The sequence below is a fragment of the Talpa europaea genome (assembly GCF_964194135.1).
Source record: "Talpa europaea genome assembly, chromosome: 15".
Classification (NCBI taxonomy): domain Eukaryota; kingdom Metazoa; phylum Chordata; class Mammalia; order Eulipotyphla; family Talpidae; genus Talpa; species Talpa europaea.
Window position 1 is genome coordinate 80,953,507 of NC_140083.1, and position 13,896 is coordinate 80,967,402.

At 33.2% G+C, this 13,896-nt stretch overlaps 1 protein-coding gene across 1 annotated transcript; it reads left to right on the forward strand.

Annotated features, from left to right (window-relative positions):
• Positions 1–5,768: 5,768 nt before the first annotated feature.
• LOC311184955 (olfactory receptor 9S13-like) lies at positions 5,769–6,716 on the forward strand (the record flags this gene model as incomplete). Its single annotated transcript, XM_084255290.1, has 1 exon — positions 5,769–6,716. The coding sequence occupies one exon, from the start codon at positions 5,769–5,771 to the stop codon at positions 6,714–6,716; it is 948 nt and encodes a 315-aa protein (XP_084111416.1).
• Between the last annotated feature and the right edge of the window lie 7,180 nt (positions 6,717–13,896).

The following is a 13,896-nucleotide window of genomic DNA, read 5'->3' on the forward strand; positions in this document are numbered from 1 at the left end:
TCATCCTTAGAATCACTATTCCTATAAAAAGGGGACCCACAGTAAATTATTTGAGATACAACTATTTACATATATGTAGCAATAACATTCTACCAGTTTTTATTTCCCCATTTTCTACTTAAGGTTTTATAATAATAAAAGGTAATACATAAAGAACAGGTGCAACGTGTCACATTCAATTTTTATCACCATTTTCAAATGAGGAAACTGAGGTATTTGGAGACTAAGTAGCTTGGTGTAGGCAAAATGCAACATATCTTCTAAAGCATGTGGAATATTTTAAAAAGGTAACATCACAACCTAGAAAAAGCAATTTCAAAAAGGAGGTATATATCAGTTATTCAGTCCTGGAATTACAACAAACCTGACATAACCCTTTCAATATTTGTGCAAATATTATGTTGTGTTTCTATTTTCTTTTAACATTTTAATCAATGTTTTGATTTAGAGCAGTGTAATTTCTCTATATAATTTCAGTTATTGACCTTTTCTCTTTTAATATGTTATGCATACTTATGCACTCAAAGTCAGATAAATACTTTTATTTATTTTCTAATCCTGGTCCACAATAGAAACTTCACTTGTTTCATTATCTTGCTTGCTTTGGTTAGCCAAGGGGGTGAGTCAGTCTGAGACCAGTGTCAGGGTTCTTATTATTTTTTAAGATGATTTATTTTTTTTTAATTATAAGTTTGAAGAAGCTATTTGAATGTATAGTTTATTAAATAAAATGACATATGACAGAAGTAAGAAGCATAATGATTTCTACCACCCCTCCCCCCACCAAACACCATCCACTGTGTTCCCTCTTAAACTCAGGTCCCCAAGATGTTTATTGATGTCCAATAGATTTGAAAGTACTTTATGTTGTCAAGTTGTCTGTTATTTGAATGTCCAATCTTTGGTTTTCTCATTCTGACTTGCTTTGCTGCATATAATTTTTTCAAATTCTCTTCATTTTGTTGAAAATGGCTGCATTTCATCCTTTCTGTAGCTATTTAATATTCTACTATATGTATGTTCCACATCTTTTTTTATCCTTTTGTCCAGGGAAGGAGATTTAGGCTGCTTTCAAGCCTATGTATTGCAAATAATGCTGTTGCAAATGTTAGAACATACGGAGTTTTTATTGATGGTTACACATTATGTGGTTAGCTGCCCAAGAGTGGGATTGCTAGGTCATACGGTATTTCTATTTTCAGATTTTAAGGTAAATCCAGATTTATTTCCATAATGGTTCTTCCAACAGGATAATAGGGTCATTTTTCTCTGCATCATCTATAGCACTTATTGTTGAGGATATTTTTTCATTTTTTCATACCGCCCCATTGAGTGTAAGGTGAAATTTCATGGTAATTTTAATCTGTATTTCTTTTATTAGGAGTGAGGATGAAGTTTTTTTCATGTTTTGGTCTTCTTTCATATCCTTGGCTACATTTATTCCTAGGTAGTTTACTATTTTTGATGTGACTGAAAATTATATTTTCATAATGTCTTATTTCTGATAGTCTTTTGAGTCTAAAAAAGAGCAACAAATATCTCCAGGAGATTCACCTGAGCTCCAAAGACAAACACAGGCTAAACGAAAGGTTGGAAACAACTCTACAAACAAATGGTGCCTAGAAAAAAGCAGGAATAATGATATTTATATCAGATAAAATAGACTTCCGGCTAACAAGGTAACAAGAGACAGAGATGGAAGTTACTAAGGGGTCAGTACACCAGGAAAATATAATACTCATCAATACACATGCAGCAAATAAGAAACACCAAAAAAGTATAAGACAAATTTTATTAAATCTGAAACCAGACATTGGAAAGAATAGCAACTTTCACCAGTGGACAAATCAACCAGACAGAAAATCAAAAAGTAAACAATAACTTTGAATGAGGAATTGGCAACATAGCTTTAATGGACATATATAGAATACTGCGTCCACTAAAAGCTGAGTATACACTTTTCTCAAATGCACAGGGAACATTCTCCAGGATCAACCAAATGCTGAGTCACAAAACAAGTGACAATCATTTAATGAAGACTGAGTCATATCAAATATATTTTTTGATCATAATGGTATCAAATTAGAAATCAGCCACCAAAAAAGCAGGAAAAAAATCTAATAAAGAGATTAAACAGCATATTAACGAGTAACCATTGAATAAGCAAGGAAATCAAAAAAGGAAATTGAAAAATGCTTGGAAACAAACAAAACAAAAATGAAAACACAACCTTTCAAAAATCCACGGGATGCAGGAAAAGGAATACTAAGAGGAAGCAAATAGTAGTAGGACCATATCAAGAAACAAGAAAGAGCTCAAATGAACATCCTCATCTCTAAACTTAACGTATTGAAAAGGGAAGAACAAACAAAACCACAAACAAGTAGGAGGAAAGAAATATAAAAAGTTGGAGCCGAAATATGTGAAAGAGATCTGGCTGCAAAATGGAGGCAACCAGAAGGGGAGGGTGGTGGAGAGGGTGGTGGACAGGGTGGGAGAGGCCCAATGGAGCTGGGGGTGGATTACTGGGGCTTTGGTGATGGGCATAATGTGAAAACATAAATTTGTGGAGGTCTGAATCTATAACACTTAACACAAATACAATGTTGTGAAGCAACCATACTTCAGTGCAAAGGATGTAAGGTAGGTCTCATGAAATTAAATATAATTAGATAGTGTGTTGTCTAAGAAAGTAAATTTTCCCTTCAATAAGATTATTCATAGTGTTGAATGCACCTCAGACTTCAGCTAAACATAGACATAGTGCATCAAATTTTTCTAATTCCTTGTCATATTTCTGATCTAAGGGGAAAACCATTCAGGCTTTTATCTTTAACCTTGTATTTCTGAAGCTGGAACTGCCGTGGGACAACACCAGCTTCTCCCGCCCCCACCCCACCACCTCAGTGGCCCCAACAGGTACACCCCTAAAGGCACCTAAGGCAGGAGCTGCTGCTTGTGGGCAGCGCCTCCCTCCACTGGCTCCTGGAGGGTTTGAACAGGGAGCCCCTAAGACTCCCAGGACAGAGCGGGAGTTTCCCGCAGGCTGCCTGGGTAGGATCCAACTCCGTGGACTGGGCCTAATGGTCACCCCAACATTGGATTTGAGAGCTACAGCCCTGCTCCTCCCATTCCCCACTCCCACCCTTCCCCCCATGTTACCAATGTTACTTCACTTAAAAAAATAATTTAGTATGAAGTTATTAAAATATTGTTAAATGCTGTCTTATGAAAACTAGTGATTTCAAACCAGTAGAAGAAACACTTCAACGCTCTGGCACAAATGCCAGAGGTCTGTGACAATCTACCACGTTTTGGTAAAACTTACTGTGGAGCCAACATCTCTCTAAAATGCAACGGGTAGAATATGTTTTAGAACCCAAGATAAAGCTGGATGTGTGCTATGGAAATAAACGCAAAGAAGCTAAATGGATACCTGGTTATATAAACCTGGTTATATAAACCAACCTGGTTATATAAACAGCTTTAGTGATGTAATTTAGGTTTCCATTAGCATCAGAAAATTAAGAAATGAATTAGATCACGAATTTGTGTTTTATAGGAACAGAAATTCCTCCAGTGATATTTGTAAAAACAGAGCAATGAAGAATGAAGAGTATCAGATTCAGAAGAATTTTATAATTAATAATCACTTTGATTGACAGAGTGAGAACATTACTATTCTTCTAGGAAGGAATAAAATTAAATTCATTGGTACTCAAGCTTCTACATAGGGACTGATTTTACTATAGGTGGGAATCTTAAAAAATAAATGAATGCTGCCCCACACTCATTTCATTAATGCACAATTTTCAATATTCAGATTAATTAAGAATGAGGTGTGATCCAGGAATCAGAATTAAAAGCAAAGAGAAACAAAACTTTCCCCAAGAGATTGTGAAGTATGGGTAAGTTTGGCAACACAGACCTAATTGACCTCCAGGGTCTTTTATTTATTTAATAAAACTATATATATATATGTATGTGTACCTATATACACATACTAAGCATATAGTTTCTAGTTTACCTTCTTGGCTTTAAGAATAATTATATGTATAGGTCAAATGACTTAGAATTTATGACAGATAATATAGGAGGAATTTTCAGTTCTGTCTTTGCATTATATAAAAAGATATTTCTCGGGATTTGAAATGTTGGTTTTAATAAGTGAAAATGAGGTACATATGATTTAGAAATAAGTAGGTCTATTTATGGAGTGTAATCAGATAGTTGAATAAATCCAACATAAACTATGAAACATTTTTTTGTAACTACACTTTCTTCAAAGTTTCCTTTAAAGGTGTAATCAGCTATTAAAATTCTTCAATGAAGTTTCTTTTGGAGTCTGCTGATTTTCAAGTAAGGTTTTTAAAAATCATATATTTAATGAAAATGTTTTCTTAATTTAGTATACATTTCTCTTTTTTCTGTACAGTCGCTCATATATCCATTATTTATTGAGCAATATCTATTTTCCGGGTACTACATATTCTATTAATTGATATACACAATTTAATTTAATCTTTACAACAGTGATTCTACCAGGTAGCTGTTTGAAGATATGTTTTGCTGCAGTGACTCACTGAATTTGAGCAATTTGCCCAAGATAACTTAGCCAGTAAGTGACAAAACATGGATTAAAACTCATATTTATATGAATGAAAATGCTATTTCTTTAACTAATAAAACACTTAGACTTCACAAGAAGTAATAGAAGCAAATCAGTTTCACTTCTTCTGATTCTATTGTACTTTTAATTTTGTGAAAATTTCCAAATAAAAATATGACATTAAGTTCCTTGAAGGGAAGGGCGTTTTTTTGTTAGTTCAAAAATTAAATATAGCCATGGAATCACAGAACTGTAACATAAAATTTCTTTTATTAAAATTGGATTTAATTTTTCAAGTATCTTAAACATGATTAATATTTTATCTGTGTGTCTCTTCAGTGCTTGATATTAAACTTGATAGTTATTTAAAAAAGGAAAATCTATGTAATATAGGGTTTTTTTGTCCTATTTATTTGCAAACATCTTCTGTTTCAATAATGTATCTGTACAAGGAAAATACCTGCTGGGGAAGTAAATCTTGTACTTCAACCGTAATGCTTCAATATAAACATACTCATTCATATATCTAATTGCTAATGTTCTACATTAAAAGTTACTCTAGAGTTTGGCTGCAACTGGGAAGTAGAACTATGAACAATCAGGGATTAATAATAGGTGACGTTGGAGGCAGAGGTTAAACAGTGTACAGTTAATATAGGACTTTGATTTATCTTTTCGGGTGACTTTCTTTAAGATCGATGCTTTATTCTATTTTGATAACTAGTAGTCCCATGTTTTCCAATGTCTTCTATAGCAGAATGACTTCCCCACACCAGTCATTTCACTATATCTTGTAAAAATGGAGTTGCCATGTTTTCACCCAATTTTCCATTTTTTTCAGTCTAAGTAATTATAAGTGCTTGTTTGTTTATTTGACTAACATTTGTTACACCTTTAAATCTTCCAGTAAGTTTAAATATTGCTTTTCACACTCAATTTCATGTTACCCTTCTAATAACCTATATATTAAGTATGATGTATTTGGGTACTTGCAAATGTAAACGTATTCTGTTGGATGTGTTGCCAGGAAAATGTCATTTTCAATTAGCATATTATCTTTTATTGGGAACTTCAGGAATCAAAAGTTGACAAAAGTTTCCACAGTCTTCATGATCGCCCACTATTTTTTTCAGATAAATTTTTCAGATAGCGCTCAGCTATGAAGAGTGAGCTCAATAGGAATTACTCAGAGGTGACTGAGTTTATTCTGCTGGGATTCAAAACATCTCCAGAAGTGCAAATCCTCTTATTCGTACTCTTCTTGCTTATCTACATGGTCATTGTGGTAGGAAATATCAGCATGCTAATTGTTATTAAAATAGACTCCAGACTTCACACACCTATGTACTTTTTCATCAGAAATTTGTCCTGCTTAGACATCTGTTACTCTACAGTCATTGCTCCCAAAACCCTCGCTACTTTCTTGTCGAAGGAAAAGAAAATTTCTTACAATGGTTGTGCAACACAGTTCTTTTTCTTTGCTCTCTTTGTTGGCACTGAAGGCTTTCTTCTGGCTGTGATGGCATATGACCGCTTCTCAGCCATCTGCTCGCCTTTCCTCTACACGGTGCGCATGTCTCAGATGGCCTGTGCCCGTCTGGTCCTCACCTCCTATATCTGTGGAAGCATCAACTCTATGATACAAACAGGTTTTACCTTCAGTTTGCGTTTCTGTGGAGAAAACAGATTAGACCATTTTTTCTGTGATGTCCCAGCCCTGATCAAGATCTCCTGCGTGGACACCTTTGTGAATGAGATCGTGCTGTTCATTCTGTCTGCTTCCATCATCATCAGCACCACAGCTGTCATTCTGGTTTCCTATGCCTATATCCTCTCCACTGTCCTGAAGATCCCTTCCACCAGCGGCCGGAGTAAGACTTTCTCCACCTGCACCTCGCACATCACTGTGGTGAGTTTATTCTATGGCACTGTGTTCTTCATGTATGCCCAACCTGGGGCCATCTCCTCGCCAGAAAAGAGTAAGGTTATAGCTGTGTTCTATACTCTTGTCATCCCTATGTTGAATCCTTTGATTTATAGTCTAAGGAATAGGGAGGTGAAAAATGCTGTGAAAAGGATATTGTTGAGAAAAACATCTTTTCATTGATTGAGCTGTAAAACTATATAATAGGGTAAAAGCAATATTTTCAAATATTTGTTAGGAAACAGCTTGAATTTGGAAATTCAAGCTATTGGAATTAGGAAATGATTCCAGAAGTTTCAGAAGATTGAAGTTTATTTTATTTTTAACATCAATAGATTTTTTAAAATGAATTTAAAAATCATTATAGATTTTTAATATCCTTATAATTCTTATATGGTGTGGTGTCTAGTTTGTTGTAATTTTGTTTAGGTATATTCAAAATTGCAACTCATAGATACAGTACTATTAATTAATGCACACTTTAAATTTATTAGTATAATAGGTTCAAATATGTGATCTTTACATATCTATCTATCTGGAAGAGGGAGAAATATTTATACTACTGAATGTTCCAGGTTTTTTCTCTAAATCATAGTCAACTTCGTCACTGTCCAATCTTTGTAAATGAGAATTAGAAATGTTATTACATTGTAAATTATTCACTTTGCCCAAATACTTATACAAAGGAGGGGTGCAAATTATTACACCAATGATTTCCTTAATAATATCTTCATATTATCCAAACATTAATGATGCCATCAAGGAGCAAAAACATAAAAATAAATATTGTGATTTAGCTTTTGTAAAACTATGTTGTCATGGGAAGTATTAATGATAAATGTTTTATAATATTTCCAGTATTATTTATGCAATTTGCCTCATTATTTATGGTTCGTGGATCATTTTCATAACACATATTGACTGAGAATCCTTAATTTAATTTGGAAAAGTTATTAATTTAATTTGGAAAAGTTACTGTCACAATTATTTAGTGTTGTGAATGCCTGTGGGTAGCTATAATTTCTGTTTGGAATCCCTTTATCCTACATTTATACTTAACTAAATTTTCCAATAGTTTGATTTCACATTATTAGAATTTTGAGTTCCATATCACTGATTTCTGTGGCTCTAACTCTCCTGGTATCAGGACAGTTGTAAGCCATTATTGCATGGTAACTATAATTACGAAGAATGTATAATATATTTGAATTTTGCTAAGAGAGTACATTTAAATGTTCTCACTACAAAAATAAAAAGGCAGTGTTATGACTTAAAATGTTGAGTAAACTTATATATGCATCAAATCATTATGTTGTACATCTTAAACTTGCATAATGTTATATGTCAATATAGCTCAGTAAAGGTGGGGGAAATAAAATATACACATGCTGGCACATGAACTTTCTGTTCTATAGATAACTGTGTTTTCTTCATAACTTTAATACAAATAGAGGAACAAATTTAGTAAACTTACTTGTAAGCTTTAGCACTAAGCAAAAATTCAAAGAAAAAATTCAGACAAAAATTGTAGCTTTGCTCTTTGGTGCATTGAAAGTAGGAGCCATTTTTCATCAGCAGAAAAAAACAAAATGGAGAGAAAATATTTTTAAAAAGTATGGAGATTCAATTGTGTAGAAAAAGACGAGCAAGTAAATATAGACAATTAAGAATATTTTGCCCATCAAAGGGTGTTTTCCTGAAATTACATGACAAACCACAACCTAAAGTGTATATTCACAATGCACACAAACAAAAAGATTATATACTGAGTTCTTACAAATTTATAAGAAAGGCACAATCAACCAATAGGAAATGGGAGAGATGCATTAGCGCACATTTCACAGAGCAAACATTTACACTTCACACGCATACAATATGGCCAGTAAATTTTGCTGGGATGTTTTATGTCAAAAGTGATTAGAGAAATAGAATTTAAGGTTGTAGGAAAATTCTATTTCACACCCATTCAGTGGGAAATTAATGAAAAGGTCTGACTATGCCAGTGCTAAAGAGTACATGGTCTGTCACCTGCATCTCTCAACAGGACTGATATTGTTTTTATGAGAGCAAAAATTATTTTTTGTTGTGATGAAAGAACTTATTTTTTTATTTATAATCTTATATAATCATTCACTTTGTTGCTTATACATAAAATGTAAATTCTGTTTTGTGTATAGATATACACAATATACAGTTATATTGTGTGCTTATAATATGAGCATTTCCTGATGGTGATTATAAAATATACAAAAATGTAATGAAAAAATTATAACAAAGAAAAAATAAGGTTGAATATACAGATGCTTTACAGGCTCTATTTTACATTACATTCTATACTGTTGGAATGTTCATTTGAATTGAGTTGAATCTATAAATCAGTTTGGGTATATCTAATCTCTTGCAGTATTGAGTGTTCCAGTTATGAATATGACATATTTCTCTAATTAGGTCTTCTACAATTTCTAATTTTTTAGTGTAGGGGACATACACATTTGTCAGATTTATCACAAAATGTTTAATATTTTTATCCTATCAAAATGAAGGATTTCATAAAAAGAATCTTCTTTTTATAAAAACCTTCTTTTATAGGTCTATTCAAACTCCTCCAGAAATTTTAGGTAGAAATAATATATTCCAAATCTTATTTTAAAATTTTCATAGTTATTTTATTATATTTTTATTGAGTTTTCATTGATTTAAAACATTGTATAAGACTTAGAATTACAGGACACACCCTTCAGGTGTATGTTATCACAAGACATCTACCACCAGGTACCCATAACCCCCCACCATAGTTCATTGTGCCCCTTTGTAACCTCCATTCTATAGTCAGATTTCTAGGGTTTCCTGTTTGTAGGGTTTGCTGTTCTGTAAAAAGTTTCTATAATTTGTTTTTTACCTCCCTAGCTTAACTCCTAAATATGTTATTTTTCTTGATACTTGTATAGTAGAAATTCAGCTTAATTTTCTTTTCAGATCCTTTGTTATTAATATAGAGCAATGCAACTAACTTTTCTGTATTGACTCTGTGTTCTGCTACTTTGAGGCATTTTAAAAATCTAGTTCTAATAATTGATATATGTGGACTATATTGTGTTTCTTTTTTTATTACTATTATTAGGATTGACAGTCTGAATAATTTCAGTGTATTTTGGGCAATAAAGACAGTACTTACTTGATCCTGGGATGAGTAAGCAAAGAAAATAATCTCCTGAGGATTAAAGGTCAAATGAAAGAATTATGATCTGGATTGGTTAGTTAAATTATGGAAGGATAGTATCTGTACATTTAAAACTTTAATATATTGATGAAAGAAACTGAAGTAAACACAAAACATGGAAAGATAGCCCATGTTAATGAACTGGAAGATTTAATATTGTTAAAATTGCCATACTATCCAAAGTTATTTTTATATTTATATTATTTAATAGCATCAGCTCTCAATAATTTGGTAATTATTTTTTAGCAATGTACATGTCATATATACAACCACCAACATCAGAAAGTAATGTTATTACATTACTATTATATCAACCTCAGACTCTATCTTCTCAAAATGATCCTATATAGCAAAAGGATATTTATTAGAAGCAGAGATTGTATCCAGTTGTTCTCATGTACTTTCAGTCTCCTTCAAGTCTAACAGATTCTCAAGATTTTGAATTTTCATGACATTAAGACTTTTGAATATTATTTGTATGGTACTTTATAGAATTTTCAAGGAAGTTTCTCTATGACTAGATTCAATTAACAAACTTTTTATAAGACGATTACAGAAGTGTTGTTACCGTCTCCTTGTGTCATTGCAGGTAGCACATAAATTCATTCTGTCATGTTCCTGATAAATTTTACTTAATCACTTAATGAAAATCTATCTTCTGCTAGATTTCTTCCTTTAAAGTTAAGCATTGTTCATTGAAATAAATAAATATAAAGGTGCACTTAATAAGATATAACAGCATAGCTGGCATCTTATTTTATTAAATGGGTTGTATCATTTTACTAATCAATCTTGATGCAAAAATTGTCCTCAGTTTGGCCAGTGAGAGCCCCTTAGATGCTTCTATGTCATTCTGAAATGTTCCTATTTATCTATGAGAACTTACTTTATAGCAAAAGTGATAAATTCATAAGCTATAAATAATTCAATAAAGACATGCCTACACATATATGCATAAACCGATAGTAGAATATTTTGTTAAAGAATGGGGTATTTTTAGCGGAGGTAGATCCAAGATAGCATCAGAGGAGATTCTTTGTTTCATTCCTTACAGGACCATCCTGGTTGTAAGGCAAACATCCCAGGCTGGGCAGGTTCATTGTTGATTCAGGCAAATTGAAAAGGAATCTTGGAGCCTAATTACCTGACACCCCTTTAATGTTAAAGCAATGAAAAGGAGCCTAATTTACTCCACTTTTCCTACACTGGTTAATCAGTGGAATACTGTACCCAAAGAGTACTATGCCTAGGGACAAGCTAGAATATCTCTTGGACATTGGAGACCATTCCGACTATATCAGAAGAGACATAAAGTATATTCATGCTTTAGTGAACAAGATGTGGGTGGGGAGACATTTGGAATGTGGACTGGAACAGAAGACTTCTGTACAAACTACAGTACTACAACTTAGCCAGCAGCCCCAGGAGAAGAGAGTCAAATAGAGCAGAGACATACACTTTTGATTGAGGATAAATATCTGCAGAAGAGCTGGAGTGTTTGCAGTATGAGATCTCCAGTGAAGGAACATGTATAGTGCACTGGCTTGTGATCCTTCTTCCACAACATTTGGTACTAGCACATGCCACTGAGCACATTCAGAGGCAGCAGATTTTCAGTTCTGGAACAGGAGAGGAAGGCTATAAGATGGTACCAAAAACATAAACCTGCTCCCCCCAGAGTATTCATACTAGTGACTGGACCCCTCCAAGCCCTCTTCACCCCCTTACTCAGCAGTTGCATGATCAGGTCTCATGCATAGAGAAGCCTAAAAAACCAAACATCCCAAATCATATAAAAACCACAGTGCCATCTGCTATAATTGAATAAGTAGTTCAAATCTCTACAGTTGCAAACAACAAAATGGTCAGGCAAAAAAAAAAAAAAATATATGGCAACTTGAGGCCTCAAGGAAATATGACACCATAGGGAGAACAACTTTCCAGAATCCAAGCACAAAGATGGAATATTTTATCTTCCTAGCAGACAGAGAGTTCAAAGTTCCCGTAATAAAGGAATTCAAAGAAATGGAAGAAATTTCAGGGGGAAAAGTCAAAGTGATAAAAGAGCTGTGAAAAACTGATCCACAAAGTTCAGAAAAACAAACATGTCATGAGAAATAAAATTAGTGAAAAGAAAATAGAAACTGACAATTTAAATAAGAAAGTATGAGAGTTTCAGTATGTAAAAAATCAAGAGAGAAGGGGAAAAATGCTGTAGAAAGCAATAAGAGCAGACTAAGTCAAAAGGAGAATCAAATTAGTGACCTTGAAGATAATAATGCACCAAAAACCTGGGTTGAAGAAGAAAGAGATATGTGAAGGGAAAAAAATGAAGAAATACTTAAGATCTATCCAAATCCCCTAGGAAAGGCAACATGAGAGTAATGGATATTCCAAAAAAGGAAGAGAGAGAGAGAAGTAAACAGAGAAATTATTCCAAGAAATGATAGAGGAAAAATACATAAACTTGGGGAAGGAACTAAATATGCAAGTCTATGGAGTGAAAATAGCACATGCTTGTTTAAATATAATGAGACCTAGACCAAGACACATGGTCAAGAAATTTCCAAAAGTTTAAGACAAGCAAAGAATATTAAAGGGATAAAGATGAAAACAGACAACCAATAAAGGCACACCGATCAGGCTTATGGACTTACAGGCTTACATTTTATTTCTCTGAAGAAACTTGATAAATAAGAGGAAAATGGAATGATGTGTACAACATCCCTAAAGATAAAAAATTCCAGACAGGAATAATATAGCCTGCAAGATTTCCCTTCATATATGAGGGAGAATAAAATTCCAAGAATTTTATTCCAAGACAATAGGAGCTGAAGGAGTTTGCAAACACCAGATCTCCAGTTCAAGAAATGTGAAAGGAGGTCTCTTATCTAACTCAAAGAGAAGAACATAAAAAAAAGAACAAGAAAACAGAGAGACAAAGAATGAAAAGACAAAATTGAAATAACAGATCCTCATGTATCAATAATCAACCTAAATGCAAATGTACTGAACTCACCAATCAAAATGCTGGCTGGATCAGAAAACAAAAACAAATTTTCTGCTGTCTCCAGGAGACACATCTGAGCTCTAAAGACAAATATTGGCTCAAAGTAAACTTTTAGAAAACAATATTACCAGCATATGGGACCCCAAATAAGACAGGGACAACCATACTTTTGTCAGATAAAATAGACTTGCAGCTGTACAAGGTAACAAGAGTCATAGATGGATATTATGTAACACTCATCAATATGGATACACCAAATGAAGAGACATCAATAAATGTAAGAAAGCTATTGTTAAAATGTGAATACAGATATTGGCAGCAATGCAACAGCAGTAGAGGATTCTAACACTTCATTTCCTCAAATGAACAGAGCAACCAGACAGAAAATTAAAAAAGAACAATAGCTTAATATGAAATTAAACCACAAGGGTTTAACAGATATTTATAGGGCATTAAACTCCAAATAATCTGAAAAGTCATTCTTCTCAAATATGCATGGAACATTCTCTAGGAAAGACCACATGTTGGATCACAATACAAGTGTCAAATTCATGAAGATTGAAATCATATCAAGTGTCATCTCTGAATGGTATTAAACTAGAAATAAACCATAAAAAGAAGGCAGAACAAATCGCTATGTGGAGATGAAACACACTGCTGATTGACTATTGGGTTAATAAGAGTATCAACAAATAAATTTAAAAATGCCTCAAGACAAATGAAAATGAGTTCACAATGTACTGGGACCTATTACACACAACCAAATCAGTAATAAGAGAGAAGTGTACAGTAATACAGGCCCACATCAAGAAACAAGAAAGATATAAAAAGAGTCCAAACTGGGAAAGAAAAAAATAAAGCAATCATTTGAAGATGGCATGATAATATGTACAGATAACCTTAAAGACTCCACTAAAACAATAGATCAATACAGTTAAATGGCAGGTTACAAAATCAACTTACAAAAATCAGTTGCATTCCTACATCCATACAACAACCTGCTGGATAGAGATCAAGAAAACAAGTCCATTTACCAAAGCATCAAAAATTAAATTCTTTGGAGTAAACTTAACAAAAGAGTCACAGGACTTGTATGATGAAACTATGAGACATGTTAAAAGAAAGAGAAGACA